The sequence below is a fragment of the Pezoporus occidentalis genome, unplaced genomic scaffold, assembly GCF_034315485.1.
Source record: "Pezoporus occidentalis ecotype Australia unplaced genomic scaffold, CSIRO_AGI_Poc_V1 ctg28, whole genome shotgun sequence".
Classification (NCBI taxonomy): Eukaryota; Metazoa; Chordata; class Aves; order Psittaciformes; family Psittacidae; genus Pezoporus; species Pezoporus occidentalis.
The window spans coordinates 1,198,922-1,217,240 of NW_026914718.1; the positions used below are offsets into that span (position 1 = coordinate 1,198,922).

General features: G+C 43.8%; 2 protein-coding genes across 3 annotated transcripts in view; both read right to left on the reverse strand.

Moving 5' to 3' along the window:
• ADCY1 (adenylate cyclase 1) overlaps positions 1-13,574 on the reverse strand; it is a 141,767-nt gene extending 128,193 nt beyond the window's left edge. Inside the window, exon 1 of one of the 2 annotated variants that reach the window (XR_009966072.1) lies at positions 12,356-13,574. Coding sequence is in view for 1 of the 2 variants with exons in the window: in XM_062625381.1 (XP_062481365.1) it covers positions 12,356-13,024 (669 nt within the window). In the remaining variant the exon portion in view is untranslated. The remainder of the gene's footprint in view (positions 1-12,355) is intronic. The other variant, XM_062625381.1, reaches the window with a different exon arrangement.
• CCDC201 (coiled-coil domain containing 201) overlaps positions 1-18,319 on the reverse strand; it is a 385,512-nt gene that overhangs the window by 151,850 nt on the left and 215,343 nt on the right. The gene's annotated exons all lie outside the window — the stretch shown is intronic.

Consider the following 18,319-nt stretch of genomic DNA (forward strand, 5'->3'; position numbering starts at 1 on the left):
CTGTCTTTGTCATTGTGTTCGACTGACACAGACAGTCTTCTGTGTTCATCAGTTTAATAAGGACTAGTTAATCTGTAAAACAGAAGGTGGAACCAAGCCTCTGGCGTTATTCTGTATTACAACTGTTCAAAGGAAGTCTGGTATCTGTTCACATCTCAGTAATTTTGTCTTTATAAAGGTCTCCTCCATTCTTCACCATGCTGAGGGAATTGTGTGCCAGTTGAGAAGTTCACCCCTGAAGAGAGGCCAGGAGAGGTGTAAGTCAGGAAGCATTCTACCTACTGGATAAAGGCTGAGAAAGCTGGCTAGACCATATCTTTCCTATGGTACTCCTTTGTCACAGGAAACTCCCAAAAGGAACTTAACCTAGAAACTGCTCAGCCTATAGACCAATAATACCAGTCAACATCCATAGGTGTTGATTCGGCTGCATCTACATATATAGAATAGTGATATTATATTACACTTAGACCACCAGTAGACCTTTGACACCTACACTGATCCCAAGAAGCTTTCCAAAAGGAGATAGTTTAAACAACTATGAGATTTCCAGATGCTAGAGAAAGAAATATTTCTTCTGAGGATGACTAACTTGACCCCTAAAGGTTTTTCCTTCTTCAGCTACTCCAAGATAGCCTTCCGCATGTCAGCTTTTGAACTGCTGTACCCAGTATTTTCCAGATGATTTAAGAGTTCCTTAAAGGAAAAATCCCACACCCTCAAAACACTTTGAATTTGTTGCAGTATGCCACAGGAGAAGCTCATGCTGTAGCCAATGTCTACTTACATGCTGCACTGTAAAATGTGTTTTCCAAGGTCTGCACCACCGAATCAAACCATCTACCCTTAGGACTATGCACAGGAGGATTACTGCAACTCAGCAGTGCATTATAAACCACCTTTAGGATTACTTTTTGGTTTTGATCACAACTTCAGAAAGTTTCTCAACTGTCTTTGTACAAAGTAGTTGTAAGTCTTTGATTTTTTCAGGCTTTTCTTTGTTTTCATGAGTAGAATGGCAGCAACTACCATACACAGGGGAAAAGAAGATAACACCTGATATCTCCCTGTGAAGAGAGTTTCTTTGAGAATGGTAGATAATGGATTATATAGGTGTCAAATCCTTACCTCTACAGAGCAAAAGCAACTTTAACTAAACCTCAAAAGACAACTTCAGGGGCATGTGAGACATTTTGTAAGAAACACTATTTCTCCCCAGTTTACGTATTAAATCTTTTGCCCAAGAGAAGGAAACTTCGTTATGATCAGTAGCAAAGCTCTTCCTAGTATACAATCACTCTGGAGAGATGGATCTTTCTGCAAATGATACCATACAGATTTGGGACTAAGGTGCATGACTCACTAGCTGAAAAGACAGATGAAGTCTTGGGACTGAATGTTGTGCACCCCTAGGGAAATGAGGAAAGATCAACCTCCTTTCTGCAGTCATTCCCATCTCAAGAGAAGGTTCCCTTCCTTGTTAATCTGGCTGATGTTCTCTTTTGGGGCAAATTTTCAGTAGAGGGCACTGCACCAGGAACTGCAGCAGTCAGCACAAACTGACGGGCTGGTTCCACAAAAGCCACAGCAGGAAAAGGAAAAAAAGCAAGCAAGTAAAACTGGTTTGCTTTTTTCTTTAAATTATTAGGTTTTCCGATGATAAACTAGCAATGCTACCAACATTGTTAAGGATAGAGAATAACTCATTGCCTTGGCTAGTGGTTACTGCCCATTTCAGTACTTCTGCTCATCCTAGCTGTAAAATACTGTCCTAAGACCCAAACATAAGAGGTGCATTTTTATGTCCCCTGCCCACAGGTAAGCTAAGAAAATCCTACAGCTTACCCTATACGTTGCCCGTCAAATAAAGATATTAACCACACGTAAGATTTGCACTGAAGTCAGCAGGTATTCAGGAACTTGTTCACGATTCTCTTAATGCTTCTGTCAGACATGAAACAAGGCTCACAAATAATGCTGAGAGATAAAAAAAGCTATGCCAAACAGTTTTATAAACCACCCTTTTATAGATAGCAAATTTAGCAATGGCAATGGAGCAAATGGAGCTTGTTCTCGCCTCTAAAACATCATCATCCCTTTCAGTGAAGGATATTCCAGGAGCTGTTAGAAGAGCATGCACTCTCAGTTAGAAAAGCATATTACCCTCCTACCAAAGCCGTTTCAGCCGTTGCATTAATAACAGCCGATACTGTGAAGTGCAGTTCAGAATAGGAATCCCCTCTTCAGGCTGTGCTCTCTTCAAAGAGAAAAATCAGACTAATCTCTTTAACAGCGTAAGTCAGGAGAAATGGACTATTGATGAAGCAGCTCATTTGGACTAACAGATGAGGCAAATTAACTGGGCTGCAATCTCCTCAATCTACTGCTGCCTGAACCAGAGAGAAGGGCAAATAAACTGAAGTAAGCTTTCCATCTGGGGAACTCAAGCAGCTATCATTCACCATTGTCATGGACATAGCTGGTGGTGGGAAGAGGAAAACCACATACTGAACATGGAGATAACACTTGTTTCTCTGTTTTGAACGGCATCATTACACCTTCTATTTCAAAGAAGACAAATAGAGCACTTACCACAGCTAATCCAACTATGGACTTAAACCTAGACTTCTTCAACTACCACAGCCCCACTAATGGCCCATCTGAATTAAACCATCATGGATCAGCAGAGACATCAGCACAACAGTTGTGCAGTATCAGGAATCACACAGGACACCTGTGAGGAGCCATTCTCTATTTCTAGAGCACAGCATCAAAGCTCTGTGACCCATAATCCCAGATGAGGAGTAGCATCCAAATCTTTGACAGCCATGACAGCAGTGAACAGGAGTCTGCAGAGCAGACTCGAGAGACAACCTGCAACGGTGGGAATTCGATCCTGATACAGCTTCTGTCTCTTACAGGCCTGTTTGTCCATAAGAGGTTCCTTTGTGCTGTCATTACTACTTTCATGTCATAAGGCAAAAAGACAGACCTTGATTTTCCTACATAGTTCACATTAAATGGTGTGCCTTTTTAGTTAAATCCTTCTGGGATGAAATTATGACTGAAAGAAGAATTTCTGGCAGACCATATGGAACTCCCCAAAGCCCTGTGAGATGTTTTTGGTGTTTCAAAGTAAAATTAGGCTCAGGCCTCATCATCTTTGGTTGAACATCAATCAATTTACTTTAAAGCTTCATTGTGCCACATTGCTTTTTTTACAGATAAACTCTTTACAGAAAGAAATACATTCTTTACTTTGAAGACACAGGACTAGTCTCATAGAGCCACAGAATGGATTGGGTTGGAAAGGACCCAAGGGGGTTGGATCATTCAGTTCCAACCCCCTGCCACAGGCAGGGACACCTCACACTAGACCAGGTTCCTCCAAGCCCTGCCCAACCTGGCCTTGAACACTGCCAGGGATGGAGCATTTACCACATCTTTGGGCACCCTGTGCCAGCGCCTCAGCACCCTCACAGGAAAGAACTTCTGCCTTATATCTAACCTGAACTTCCCCCTGTCCTATCACTACAGTCCCTGATGAAGAGTCCCTCTCCAGCATTCTTGAGCCCCCTTCAGACACTGGAAGTTGCTCTGAGGTCTCCACGCAGCTTCTCTTCTCCAGGCTGAACAGCCCCAATGTTCTCAGCCTGTCTCCATACAGGAGGTGCTCCAACCCCTCAACTTTGTACGAGCAAATTTCCAGAGTTCTGCTCAAGCATGATATTATTTTTCAGGCTGTTAATGCTTCAAATAAAGTATATATTTCTTATAAATCTCTTTTACAACTGTGTTTATTAGTGTTATTTCACTTCATACTTTTGTGGGGGTAAATAATTACTGTCATCCTCTAAAAGAGGATCATAAGCAGGTTTATGGAAGTCAAAAAATATTTCTCTGCTATTGTGAGCATATGAATGAGCAACCAATGCAAAAAGAAAAACTGCCAGGTTGGCTATAAGCACCCCTTATTTGTATGTGCTGACCACTGTAAAGAGCAGCTCATTTTGCGTTTACTTCTATAAAGTAGTATAGGATGCACAACCACTTGTTACTGAATTCAGTAATGAACACCTTGCTCCGGAACAAACATCTGAATGGTGGAATATTGTTCTAAAACATTTTTTGTATTAGCCGCCCTTAGTGACTTCTTGCAACATGCATCTCCGGATGACATTTCTTTAGCCACAGCTGAAGAAATAACTATTTCTTGCAGCTTTGTCACTCTTTAATGCCTGGCCTTATGCCACACTAGATCTACATTTCTGGGATTTCTCACTATTTCAAATCCTGCTGGAGAAAACAGCTTTTCTGTATATAGAACGTGTTTGCTGAATTTATTTCATTCAGGAATCAGCTCATGTGGGAAGATCACACAGGATAAATATTCCTGTATATATTTATTGTACATTTATACTACATTGAACTATGCGTGATTTTATATATATTATATTGGATTTGGCAGTGCTGGGGAACAGTTGGACTTGATCTTAAAGGTATTTTCCAACCTAGCTGATCCTATGATTAACCCGCATTAAAGGGAAGTATTCTGCCCAGACTATACTTGAGTAAATGATAGGTAATGCAGTTGTCTCTGGTTATTCCAAATGCAGAGCAAACAGGTGGACAGAGTAGCAACCACGCTGTTTCCTCAAATTCCTACAGCTATGTATTTAAAAATCTGGAGCAAAGCCAGCTTCTTCCATGAAAAGCTTCCCAGGGGAAGAACACAAGGAAGGAAATCAGAATTTTTAAAACAAAACACATGGGTTACATTAGGCATTTTGATGGTCTCTCAGACACATCTATCATAGCAAGCCAAGGACAGAGCTCAGCCTCAAAGCCTCTTCCTCCACTTGTAATTTTGTCCCCTACCCAGCAGCGAGGGTCTTGCAGGAGTTAATACTGACTTCTTCCTGTCAGCAATGTTGGAGAGTTGTAACCTGGAACATTTTAAGACCCAGATGAAATATTCTTGTAATGTATTATGAATTAATCAGAACATGAAAACAGCATGAAACCACACCAGCCCTTTGCCACAGATCCTAACATGTACTCCATATTGCCACAACTAAACATTTGTAAGCAACAAGAACCATGCTGTTCTGGCTCATCTCCCTCTTTCCATACATTGCACCCACATTTAGTTATGTTTTAGAGTACTTTATTCCCGTAGGGAACACAGGAGTTAATGGCCTTTTGAATCTAAGAAAGAACAGGACAATAACTGACTACGATAGACAGAAAACATACATGCTAACTGATGCTTTCTGAAGTGGCAACACAGAGTTTAGCATGCAAGAATGCAATGCATCTAAACTGACAGAATGAGAGAAGAAAATACTAGAAAAAGAAACTCCTGCTCTAGTTAGTAAGAGCCATACAACACAGATATACAAACATTCAGGGCTGTGTTTAAAGCAGATGAAAAGCAACTGAAACCGTCACTAGCTGGATGGTGTATTACACCAGTTCTGTCCAGCACTACAATAGTAACTGGAGAAAACAAGATGGAGAAAAACATCTACAGAATTAGAAATTTGGATCCAGCAGAAATGGCTGATCATATCAAGGCCAAATATTGACTATTCTCAAAGTTTTCTCATGTGACTTTAGCACTGAATATATCCAAAATTATATGTTCAAGAAATAAAGAGACAAAGAAAGAGAAACTAAAGAAGAAATAGAAACCCTCAAGAACTTATCCCATAGAAGCCTCAAAGATCTTTAAATACAAACTGGGAGCCCCTTAGCTCAGACCTGCCCAAATATATATGTAAACTGCTTTTTCACACAGTAAGTATGTAAACCAAATACAGATCCCAATTACTAACATTCCGTGCAATATTTTGCTATTAACCAGGGTCTAGAGAATAAATTATTACCATTTTGTAATGAAGCCACTGGTTGGCCCACTTTGTTAGCATTAAAATGAAAGCAGTAAGAAGACTCATGGAAACAGTCTAAACTAGATACCTATTAACAAGGACTGCAACCATATAGCCCTTTAATACTGTATTGCCATTGCTATGCAGAAAGTCATAAGCTTTGTTCCAATTTTGCAAGACATCTGGACTGACTGACTTGCTCTGGGCTAGAAGTTAAGGCTACACTTTTTTTTTTTGACCTCACTGCACTTTGGTTTACCTGGTTTAAACATAAAACCACTAAAAAATGGCTTTTTTTATTTCTAATTGACCAGATGTCTGTAGCTAATTGTGTTACTTTTACTTATCTTTGTATGTTAGCACAACAGCTTTACTACAATATAATGTTGCAGTGTACAGAAATATAGACCTATGGAAACATAAAAGAGGCCTTGAGATGCGAAGACAGAGGAAATGGTGTAGAGAAGTACAGGCATGTTACTGCAAAGATGGAGAATAGGCTTGCTATTGAAGACAACACCCATTGCTATAAAAAAGACTCACCAATGATCAGAACAAGTATCTAAACATGTATAAAAGGAACCACATACAGCAGATCTGAATACAACATGGAGCTGCAGACCAATAAAGAAAAATGCATGTTAGCAAACTTATAAAGATATCCCCAAGACACAAATGTTTCCTAGAACAAAGAAAAAGAAACCCTTAACATGAACATCTTCGTTCCAGTGAAGGACTCCAGATGCTGCCAATACAGACACCACCACTAGCAGAATGAAGGCACCAACTGTGAGACTTGGAGAAGCAGGGGTAGGGTGAGCACAATGTCAAGGGAAGAGGGTAAAAACTAAATGACTGTATAACTGTGTTAGCTCTGTTACTATTGTTAAAACAGTTTCTTCACAGAAGCTCGGTTTTTCCTCAGGAATAATGTGATCGAGCCTATTAAAAACTCCTGAAGTAGTCGGTTAGGATTTCAGTTATACTATAAAAAAATCTTCTTAGCTTTACATAAGATGCATTTGCTCTTTGTCCATGAACAAGACGTTGAGTACAACAAGGCTTTAAGATATGTTAAGAAATGTCTGACAAGTCAGTCAGAACTTACCTTTAGCAAACTGCGTACATTTCCAAGCAAAAAGTACAGAATGGGAGAGGACATTTCCATGGGGAGTTTCTTCCAAACAAAAAGTAGAGAACAGGGAACAAAGAGGTGGAGCCAAAGAGAAAGTCACCTGCTTCCTTTTGGCATGTATTTATTCACTGGGCTAGTTAAGAGGCACCTGGTCCATCATGGGGACCCACAGGTGTTACTGCAATACAACAGTAATACACCAGCCACAGGTGTCCACAAAGGTCCGGTGAAAAGTAATTGCAAAGCACTGTCACCAAAAACATTCCAATTCTTGTAGAACTGGGAACACGGTGACATTCATTGGAGGGAAGCTGCATTTTCCCCAGGCTGTTAAGAAAACCAATTAAATTTATTAAGTTATTTGTTCTTTACTATTTCATCAAGTCTGCGTGCTTCTTGCTGGTTTCCCAAAGGCTTCTTGTTTCTCAAGCATGCAGCACCATCAGCATGCTGTTATTGTTTGGAACCCCATGAAGACTAGCAGTGTCAGCAGTGTGCAGACTTGGGAAGCGAAGAGCTTATTAATCTCTGTGTGAAAAAAGACACTGAGCTCTGCATTCCATAAAAAATCCTGCATTTCAGCCCCTTGGTAAAAGGACTGTGGTCAATACCTGGCAATCCTCATGCACAAATGAAAATTAAAACCCCATTATAACTATGAACACGAAAAAGCTTTACCATCTTTTAATATGAGCTAAATATCAACTTGGATTTAGGCACAGATACTGAAAATCTCTAAAAGCAATGGCCCCAGTGTTTGGAAATAGATGAAAACAGTGAATTTGAACAGATTTTAAGTACGTTTTAGGGTATGTTTGCAATATTGGAGATATTCTTGATACTAATATTTGAAAAGCATCACTCAGAATGAAATAGGACAGTCCCTCAGCAGTACTTTATATGCACGAAGGAGAAAACCTGAGCTTTGCACTGAATTATAACAACAATGGGGCTGAGCTGTCTTTTATTTGCAGCCCTTTTCATTAGGCTGCTAGACTCTACCTACTGTGTGAGACAAAGGTGTGCAGATAACAGATCTTTCAGTGATGTGTTCACTAATTACATTTTTAACACTAGCAGAAATAATATTAACTTTGGTGCTAATGATAATTCCTTATGACATCCCAGACTACTGCCACAATAACCTGCAATGAGCTAAGAAAAACATAAAGTTGGAAGTATTAAATGATTTCAAATACCTCTTACCAGTTTCCTCCATGTTACCCTTTCCATAGTCTACTCATTCCCCGCTACAGTTTTGGTACTGGCTGAACCAATAACACTGATAACCATACAAATAAACAAATACAGGCATAAAACCAGTTTTAAATACAGTCTGAAAAGATCTACAACATTTATTACACCATGCTGTTAAAAAAAAAAGACACACTATTTTCTTCACTAATTTATGCTAGTATCTTTCTTCCTTCTGCTCTTAGTTCTTTATGTTGGAACTTCGGTCTTCTCCAAAGATTTGGTCTTTCACAAGGATTTCTGTGATGTGTGAGGGCGCTTTGTTGGTGTATGATTTGCTTTTGAATTTCCTTTCCCTTTTTGTCCCCCTTTTTAAAAAAGGGGACAAAAATACTTCGAGGCACAACAAAAGTTATTTAACAGTCAGTCATGAAGCTGCACATGCTACTACTGAGTAATTCCTGTGAGCAGCCTTTGCCTTTCTCACCCCATCTGGCCTTAATGTCTCTTAACACCCACTCACTGCACCACAGCAAAAATTAGACTAAGCTCTTTGGGGCAGGGTTCTGCATTTCCATAACTCCTCTGAAGCACTAACATACATCTACAAGATGCTGGGGAAAAAAGAAATGAGCAAACAAACACAAGACTAGAATCCAAGCTGTTAAAACTTGATTTGTAGGGTCAGATGCCTGTGGACACCTTGTCACATATAGCATGTGCATTTTGTTCCATGACGCCAGTGAAGTGACAGAGCCCAGCTAACACGACCAATACACTATTGGTTATATACACACAACTGACATCCTTAGCACAGTGTCAAATAAGACATGCAAAACCAGCTGTGAAGTCAGCACACCTTTTGCCATGAACTTGGTCAAGGCTGCCCCAAGTTCTTTGCATATTATGAATATTCCACTTATTCATATATGTATTTTATCTATTGCTGCATTTCTCTTAAGAAATAGTCAGGACAGGTTGGCAGATTAGCATACTGGAATCTTCCATTTGATATAAAAACAGGTACGGAGTGGAAAAATGAAGCTCAAGTTCTGCCACATTACTTCCATGGCACTCTTTGCCTCCCTGTACTTGCATTCCTCCTCTCTTCTTGCTTTTTTACACATACCTGTGTCTCAACTCCAGCATGACATAACATCTAATGGTAGAGAAAGCTGGAAGATGGGAGCCTATGATCTCCACAGAAAATACTGTGGTGACAGAAAGCAAATTAAGTGTGCTTTACTGTGTAAACCCCATAACAAACTTCTCCCACAATGGACTTGATCTATTGATTTTAATATGCTGAAGTGTTTGTACATTTATATGAATGCAAATTTTAAGCATGCCATGGGACCCACTCTGGATCTGATTCAGCATTATTTGTCATCAGTGAGGTTTTCAGCAAAGATCTGCATGTGGCGATTCCTCAGGTAACATGGAATAGAAGATGGGCATCCAGAAGTTCACTTCAGAACAAGCCCATTAACTTGACTATGCCTGGTTTAAAATGGGTTGAACTTGAAACAACGTGAAGTGCTTGCTCTTGCTGACAACATCCAGTTTAACTTCAATGTAAGTTACTAGATCTGTGTTCCCTTAAAGCTCAGGCTAAACAAAAGTAAGACTGGTTCCCTACCTGAATTACCCCAAAATCAAAGGCTTCCTTAAATGAACACAGCCTCAGTGCTTGGTGCACGTGTTTCTGCATTTCTGGATACAGCAGGTTTCTATTTAAAGATTTAGATTCACCTGGTTTATTGGAGCTAGGGGCAAAAGGGTGGAAAGAACAGAGCCATCCATGCTACTGCAGCTCTGCAGAGAGCAGTCCTGCCTCCCTGAGAGGCCAACTGCATGCTGTGTTTACAAGCACTGGGATGGGCATGATCAAATCCAGTGGCTGGGAAGCAGATCCGGACTGCAAGTCAGCATCCATTCTAGATTCCACAAAAAAGGCTGAGCTACTCTCAGGCCAGGCAAATAAAATTCAGATGATGCAGCCTTTACAAGGCTTTAAATTTCCAACCATTGTGAAATTGTTCCTTGGAAATGAGGAAAAACATCAACTTCTGTGTGAGGGAAGAGTCCCTTCCATACACAGTCTTCAAATTAGATGGCTTTTTGCTTGCAAACGTGTGACAAATCAGTGTGTACTTCTGTGCAACACAAGTTCATAGACCAGTTCTTCTGCTTGACTCAGAGCTGGTTTCTGCCTCCTGTTATCAGCAAAGAAAACAGCCCTGGGGACTGCATATAAATAATTGGAACTTCTTTGGTGGGAAGGAAGAAGATGATGAAGAAGAAACATAGGTGTGTCACATCAGCCACTAGTCAACTACTTCTAAGGATTTTTAAGCCAGCTTCTCGCCTGTTGAATAACCGAGTTAAACTAGTGTGAAGAAAGAGAGTTAGCACATTTCCTCTCCTCTAAATGTTTCACATTCAAGCCCTCCTTTAGATTATTTAGTGAGCTGACCTTGTTGTCAGCTTCTCTATGTTGCTCATCTAGAACATCAGGTGCCACACTGAGCTGCAACTTGGCATCAAGGAAAACCTGCCCCTGTGTCAGGGCAGCCAGGACAACCTGGACTCCCACAAGGACTAATGGGTACTCCAGTAAAAAGAGCTGCCTTCAGCCCTACTCAAACAGAAAATATTCTAGTGGTTTTAGCATCCTTTTGGATGCTTTTAAGGAATGCTCCTCTCAGTGCTCCTGCATTTCATCAGCTCTCCCTCTCATGGAAACTCTAAATCACGCATTTAAAAATAGACCATCAGATTATCTGGGTAAATCATAAAGCTCAGCTTATCTCTCTCTTCCCCTTCAAAATATACAATTTATTTTGTCCACCAGCTCAGCAGCATGAAGCCAAGAATAATCCTGTTTGTCTCAGTAACCCCACTATTTTGATTGTCCCTGTGTATCTCCATTATCTGCATGGATGTCACGCTGGGGTGTGTGTGTCTGTGCGAGCATGTAAGGCGGAGGAAGGAATTCTCAGCTCTGGACACAAAGGTGCACAATTCTGCTTATGGCAGTGTTTATGGCCATGCCAACTGTGTGAGTCCTAGCATCACAACACAGCCTTACCCAGCCGTGGAGAATAACACCACGATTCAGCAGGAGTAATGTACTAAGTACTTCAATTATGCATTAAATTGTTGTTTAACACCAATCTGGACCCCAGAACCAGCGTGCTTCCCCTGAGGGCAGACATAATCAATGCCGTGAGAGGGAAGACACAAAGAAATTGCAATTTCTCTTTCCCACACCACATAAGCAGCAAACCTCAGCTCCCAGCCCCAGCGCTTCCCATACACACATCTCCTCATCCTCCTCCCCCTGCCAGTGCGGCCCATCAGGCCACGGGAGCCGGAGAAAGCCCTGCAGGGCTATAAATAGCTACTCGGGAAAGAGCGGGGGGAGAGTGCAGCAGCACGTTTCCAAAGATGCTTGCTGCAGAGGGAGGTTTTGCTGGATTAATTCGGAGGGGAAAGGGAACCGGCAGGAAGTTCAGTGACATAGCAGGTAAGGAACAGCAGCTGCCCTGGGTGAACTGGAAAGGGAACGCCTCGCTCCATGCGAGAACAGCAAGGTGGGCTTCTCCCTCTGAGTGTCCCACCTAGTTCTGCAGAGGCCCCCCACGCCGAGATGCGACCACAGCGGAGAGAGACAGCGAGGATGCGAACCAACTCGACCCAAGTGTTATTAGCACACACAGCTTATCGTCTATGCCAAGTTTGTCCTGAGTCAAGCGGTGCTCTTTACACACCGGATTTGCACTGACTCTGCTCCTGCCCTGCCCCAGCGTGGGAACGGCAGTGCAGGCTCCCCTGCCCTCTCCCCTGTTTCCCTTCGAGACACAAAGCCAAGAGGTCCCGTCTTGCAGGAGCCGCCCTATTCCCCCTTTCCCTCCCTCTGGAAACTTTGGGCAACTCCAGCCACCGCCTGCAGCGCGGTGCGTGCTCGCCCCTTCCCGGCGGGCACCCCGCGGGAGCATCCCGGTCACCGCGGGGGCCGCATGCAGGCTCGAGCGCTCCGCGGGGCGCGCTCCGCGCGGCTCCGCGCTCCCCCGCCCGGGCACGCACCGCGCGGCTGTGCAGTGCTGCAGTGCCCGGCCCGGCCCTGCCTCACCGTCCTCCAGAGCCGCTGCCGCTTGGCACTGACGGAGGTGGCGGTGACGATGAGGTGGGAGACGGACACCACCAGCCCGAAGACGATGGCCAGCAGGGTCCGGACGGGCAGCAGTGAGTAGGAGACGAAGGTGACCAGCATGAGCTGCCACATGCCCTGCTCCGGGGTGCTGGGGGGCTCCATGCCGTAGGCGCCGAGCGAGAAGGGGCAGCAGAGAAAGGAGAAGGTGAAGCTGAAGAGCAAGGTGAGCTTGACTATCTGCTGCAGCTGGGTGACCTGCAGGTACTTGACATTGGTGACGATGAAGAGGGAGAGGAAGATGATGCAGTGAACCGGGTGCGACCCTTTGGAGATGGTTAGGCTGGGGCCGGAGAGCAGCTCCACCAGAGCCAGGCTGGCGGTGAGCACGATAAGGACGGCCAGCGCCTTGAGGGTGGACGTCTGCTCCAGCTTCAGGTTGTAGCTCTGGAAGAGAGCCTCCAGCTCCTTGCAGTCAAACTCGTCCTCACAGGCGATGGCATCCAGCAGCAGCAAGGGAGGGGGGTCCCCCAGCCCGGCTCCCGCTCCCGCTGCCGCGGCAGGCGGCGGTGAGCAGCAGCAGTGACAGCACTTCTTCCTCTTGGTCTTGACTTTCTGAAACGGTATTTCCTCCATGTCAGTGCCATTCATAAACCCCGGGGAAGAAATCCTCCTCCTGGTGTCCCCCGCTGCCGCTCCTCCGCCTCGCTGCTCATAAAAGAGAGGGGGGCTGCGAGCAGGAGCCGCGGCCGCTCGCCCGCCGGCAGCCGCAGCTCCGCGGACGCGGGCACCGGGCGCAGCCCGCGGCGCCGGCAACCGCCCCCCTCCGCTGCCACCGAGGAGCCGGGGATGGCTGGGACGGCGGGAGGAGAGCCTCACTCGTGCTAATACGCCAACCTTCCTGCCTGCTGTCTCTCTCTCTCTCTCAACCCTCCTCCTCCTCTTCCTCCTCCTCCTCCCCTGGTGCTCCAGGGATGTTAATCTCCTAATGACACCAAAACACCATCCCAAGGTTTGAAATCAAGAGGAGGGAGGGGTGGGGGCAGACGGTGGGTGGAAGCGGAGGGAAAGGGGAGTGGGGGATAATCAACAGGCGGGTCTCCCTTCAGACAGCGCTATTTGGAGGCGCAGGAGCTACGGAGAGCGGGTGGCAAACGGGCTCTCCGGGAGTGGGTTATATTAAAACCCCAAACAAACCAAAATCGAACAATAAACAACCGGGGGGGGGGTGGGGGTGGGGGTGTGGGGGAGTGGAGAGACCCGCTAGTGAAACCCAGCCAAGGACTGTGCTAAGAGGAGGAGAAGTGGGGCAGAGGGGCCGGAGAGAAGGCGGGAGACAACGAAAGGCAAGGCGATCCCCTTTCCACGTCCGAGAGCATCTCACCGGGGCTGGGGAGGGAGAGGCGCCTGCGCGCCACCCGCTTGGGAACCCGGACACGTCCCCGCCGGGGCACCGCGGCTCGGGAGACGAGGGGGGACCGCCAGCGCCCCGCGCAGCCCCCGCCGCCTTCCCACCTAGCCGGGCTGCGGCTGCTGTCCGACAGCCCGGTGCTGCCCGCCCGCCTTTGCGTTTGCTTAAATACAGACATAAATATACCGATCTACATGTGAAGGCATAGAAACACGTGTAAATATATAAATATAGATACACAAATATGGGTGAATCCTCCTTCCTTTGAGAAATAAAGTCTCATCTGCCTGAATAAACACCCTGGTTTTAACTCGTTTTGCCTCCTAGACTCTGAAGCAGTTGGAGAAAGTGCAGGGAATGAGGAAATTTCCAAGGGAACACGTTTCTGTGCGCACTTCTGCCTGTCTGGGAGTACACATCAGCCGGTGGCTGTGGACGGCTACTCCTGTGACAGGACTGAATTATCATCCCACACAAAATTGCACTCAGTGCCTCATCAGAAACTTGACTTGGGAGTCTCTGTGTTGGTTTTGGAAGAAAAGATCCCCCCAACCTTCCAGTTCTGCCTATAATACTGCTCCCACCTCCCACTATTACCAAGTTGCCATCGAAGAACACATACAGCATTCTTTTCTGTAACCATCGCATCTAATTTTGGCATTATGAGGCTTGATTCAAACTCACCAATGACAAGAGAAAGGACTTCAATATTTCTTTCGGCTTTGCATCGAGCATTTTTAAGAATCAGGGCTGGGGAAATGTCACAACAGAAGACTTTAATAGGTGATGAACATTCGGCTTTTCAAAGGTAGTGCCCAAATACTTTTGGGAATCAAAGCAGAATCCTACTCTCATTGGTATGTTGAAGATCTAAGGGGTGATTTTTGTGTCAGTGATGTCAGATTCTGGTTCTGGATTTGGGCTGAAGAGCTTTAAGACCAGCAGCAGGCACAGATTCACTAGGATTTGTTACAGCTGTGAGTAATGTTGGTACTTCACTTCTGGATAGTAAAGTAGCTTCAAAAAACCTTCTCTGATGTATGATCTAAAGCAGCATAGTATTTTATACTAATATTTGAGTATTTTATGTTAGTCTCAGCCCTCCAGACTCTGTATGCAGTCATTCTTTTGAACCTGTACAGACCTCATTAGGAAAAGGGAATGAATCGACATTGCTGGAGTCTGTGTGTTAGATTCGAAGTATTTCACATTTGAGACAATGACTGTTACTTACTCTGTGTTCACCACTCATGGTGGCTTCACAGCCTGTGACTTAGACCCTCAAAACACTGCAGAACTGTAAAAACAGCTGCTGTTTGCATTTCTGTAACTTCCTTCTGCAAGAAAGTGAAGGGGTTGGATTTGCTGGAGCGAGTGCTGGAAACAGGAAGAGATGTTTAGCTGAAATGAAATCTAACAAAAGAAAAGCTTCCCTTATTTTATTTATTTATATTTTTGCAGTATCTCTAGTATATTTGGAAGGCTAATAAAGCCCATCTCCTTGTTCACTCTGCTGCATAAATTCACTTCAGTCACACATACACTAGAGAAATACATACTGTCATACTTTCACCTGTCCTCAGCTTGCTTCTGAGGTCATATATCCTGAAGGAGAAATTAGTGGTCTTCACATCTCACACTGCATAAGAGGTGGCACCTTAGCTGCCCAGCCCTAGGTACAATCCACTGAGAGAGTTGTCATGCCAGCAGTTATCATTTCTTTCTTGTGGCTCGCAGCTTGCTGCTGGGAAAATGGAAGGCGAGTAATTCCCTACAAGGCACCCTGTGGTTTAGATTATTTTCATGCTTCTTACAACCTCAGGTTGGTTTAGTTAGTACATCCATACAGCAGAGAAGGCTTGTAGGTATGAGACGTACACATCTTCATTCTTATTAGGTCAAGGGGAAGCAGTGAACTGTTGAAGCTTCATCTTCCTTAGACACTTTAGGAATATGGAAACGCCACACTGTGATGAATGAAACTCTTCCATCCTTTATGCACTGTTTCACATCACAGGGTAAACACTTCACTTTACCCTGCGTAATGAAGAGCCCAGTTTTTACCACTCGATGTCACAAATACAAAGGAACCTCAGAACCTTTCACTGAAGCAGGCGTCTTACTAAAGCAAGTAACCAGCTACAAAACTGCTGCAGTGCACTGGACATGGTGCTGTCTTTTCCAACCAAACTTATCTGCTGCAGATCACAGCACCCTGGTAGGGGTTTTGTGAACAACATTCTGGTCTGTAGCGCACCTCTGGCTCACCCCTAAAGCAGATATATAGTTGGGTTTGATATATAATGCCCTCAAAGATCTGGATGTTGGCCAGATCAAAGCCAGCTCTTCCTGTTGAGCACCCTTACATTTGTAACCAGAGGCTACTCTGGAATAAATGCAGTACTGACAGGAAAGGGCGATAAGAGCCCAGCTTTATCACCTTTTGCACTGCAAAACCTCTGTTTTTTCAGCCTTTTCCTACGAGGCAAGGACTTGGTTGGTTGAGTCACTGGCAGTGGAAAACATTTCTTCATGGAGGGCTGGACAGTATATGGAGCTAGGTTACACTAAGCAGAAGTTCCTCCACCTCCTACTGCAACATAGGAGTACTCTTGAATTAAAGGGCTACTCAGAGCTTCGGAACACCTAATTTCATTTACTTTGTGCATGTAGATTATCCATGTAATAATTCTGTATTTCTCACTGTCCATCTTTTTGCTTCACTGAACTAGGTACTTGCTTTTTTTATCTCCTCACCCCAACCAGTTTCAAGCATACACTGCCTGATGCACTGGCTGGGGGTCATCTTTGGAATCAACACTTTGGACAGAACTAGGGCTTTTCATATTCGTGACAATTTTAGACTTAAACATCATCAAAGTTTTATCCACAGAATTTCTGCCTTGTGTTAATTTTTATCTGAGTGAGGATTGCAAAGATCTTAATCTTTTATCCACGTTTAGTAACAGAATGATATGCTCTACCCTCTGAGACAGGGATAGAAATCTCCTTCCTTCTCACCCCCTTTGACAATAAGAGTAAGGGCTCTGCATAAAGCTATTGAGGAATTTCTGCAGACTCATTCTAGCAGGCACAGCTTGTTAATGCCACCACAAAAATGTGTCTAGCAAGAGAAAAGCAGTGATGTGGGCAGGACAGAGGAGGTCCTGCACAAAAATGGAAGGAATGGCCAGGCTGAAGAATAAAAATTCAACAGTGTTTTCCTGCTCTTATGGAGCTCTGAAACATATTCACTGTTTTCTTTTTAAATCTAGATTTTGAGGCAAGCCAAGGTTTAAAAAAGGTGAAAGCATATTTTTCCAAATCATTAACAGATTTCATTTGGAATCAGTATTGGGACTCCATTCACAGACATATATCAAGAAATACGGACTAGATTTCTGTACAGCTACTAAAATACTGTTTGAATGGATCTCATGAGCATCATAACAATGGTCCCTTAAAATTGTGACTTTAAAGTTTGATTTATGTTGCATGCATTCTGAGGGAGAACAGATGAAACCGATAGTTCTGATACCACTTCCATGGTTGAACAGCTTTAGCTGCAAGTTTGAATTCAACCAATTTCTACTACTAAGCTGAAATAATCTTTGCCCATCTACAGTAAGTGAAAGCCTTACAACACCTACAAGTTCAGTTGTTAGGAAACATGAGTGTTTAACCTCAACACTGTTCTTCAAACAGCTTCTTGGTTTAAACTTTTCCTTTGTGCTCCCTCATACAAGAACCAGTTACCAAGGGTAAATTTAGGTTAGAACACTAATTACTCAATGACAAAACCTGTGCATTAGCTTCTGCTCAGGTCTCACAGCAGGACTTTTGCTTACTCGGTTTCCTTTGGACCTCACAGTGTTTTTGCACTCAGACTATTTTAATCACAATTCTATCTGTCTAGAAGTCTATTTAATTGTCTAATCTATGCGAGATAAAAAAAAATCAGATGAGAAAAAAATTACATTAAGGCCTTGACCTCAAGTCACTTGTTAGACAAGACTGATGCTGAAGCAGTTAGGAGATCTGACTAAAAACTAATATGGTCAAAGTGGCTAATTTGCCAGCAGGGAATGGGGATGGGTTTTCTCCAGTCCTCTGCTGAGCAGAGAGCACAGACATTAAGAACATTTGAATCCTTCACCTCCCTATTCTATTCTATTCTATTCTATTCTATTCTATTCTAAAGCCTTCCAGGAGAGCATGAGACTTCCGTGACCTACTGAACTTCTATATTAATACTAATGAATCTCCCCGGTGAGCAAGCAATGTGCTTTTCAGCCAGCATGGATTTATAGCAGGTCAGCTGGATCCTTCCAGCATTTGTTATGTTGCCCCTTTCCTCCATCAGTAGTGCATCAACTTTGATTTATCTATTCTTCATCTAAAATTAGAGCCATGTAAAGATTATTATAAAGGCAAAACTTCAGGAAAGGAGGAATTCACTGGCTGTTTCTTTTATGATCTCCAGTAAGCCCCAGTTCTCAGGAGCTTCACCAAATACCACATCCTATCTGGCTGTG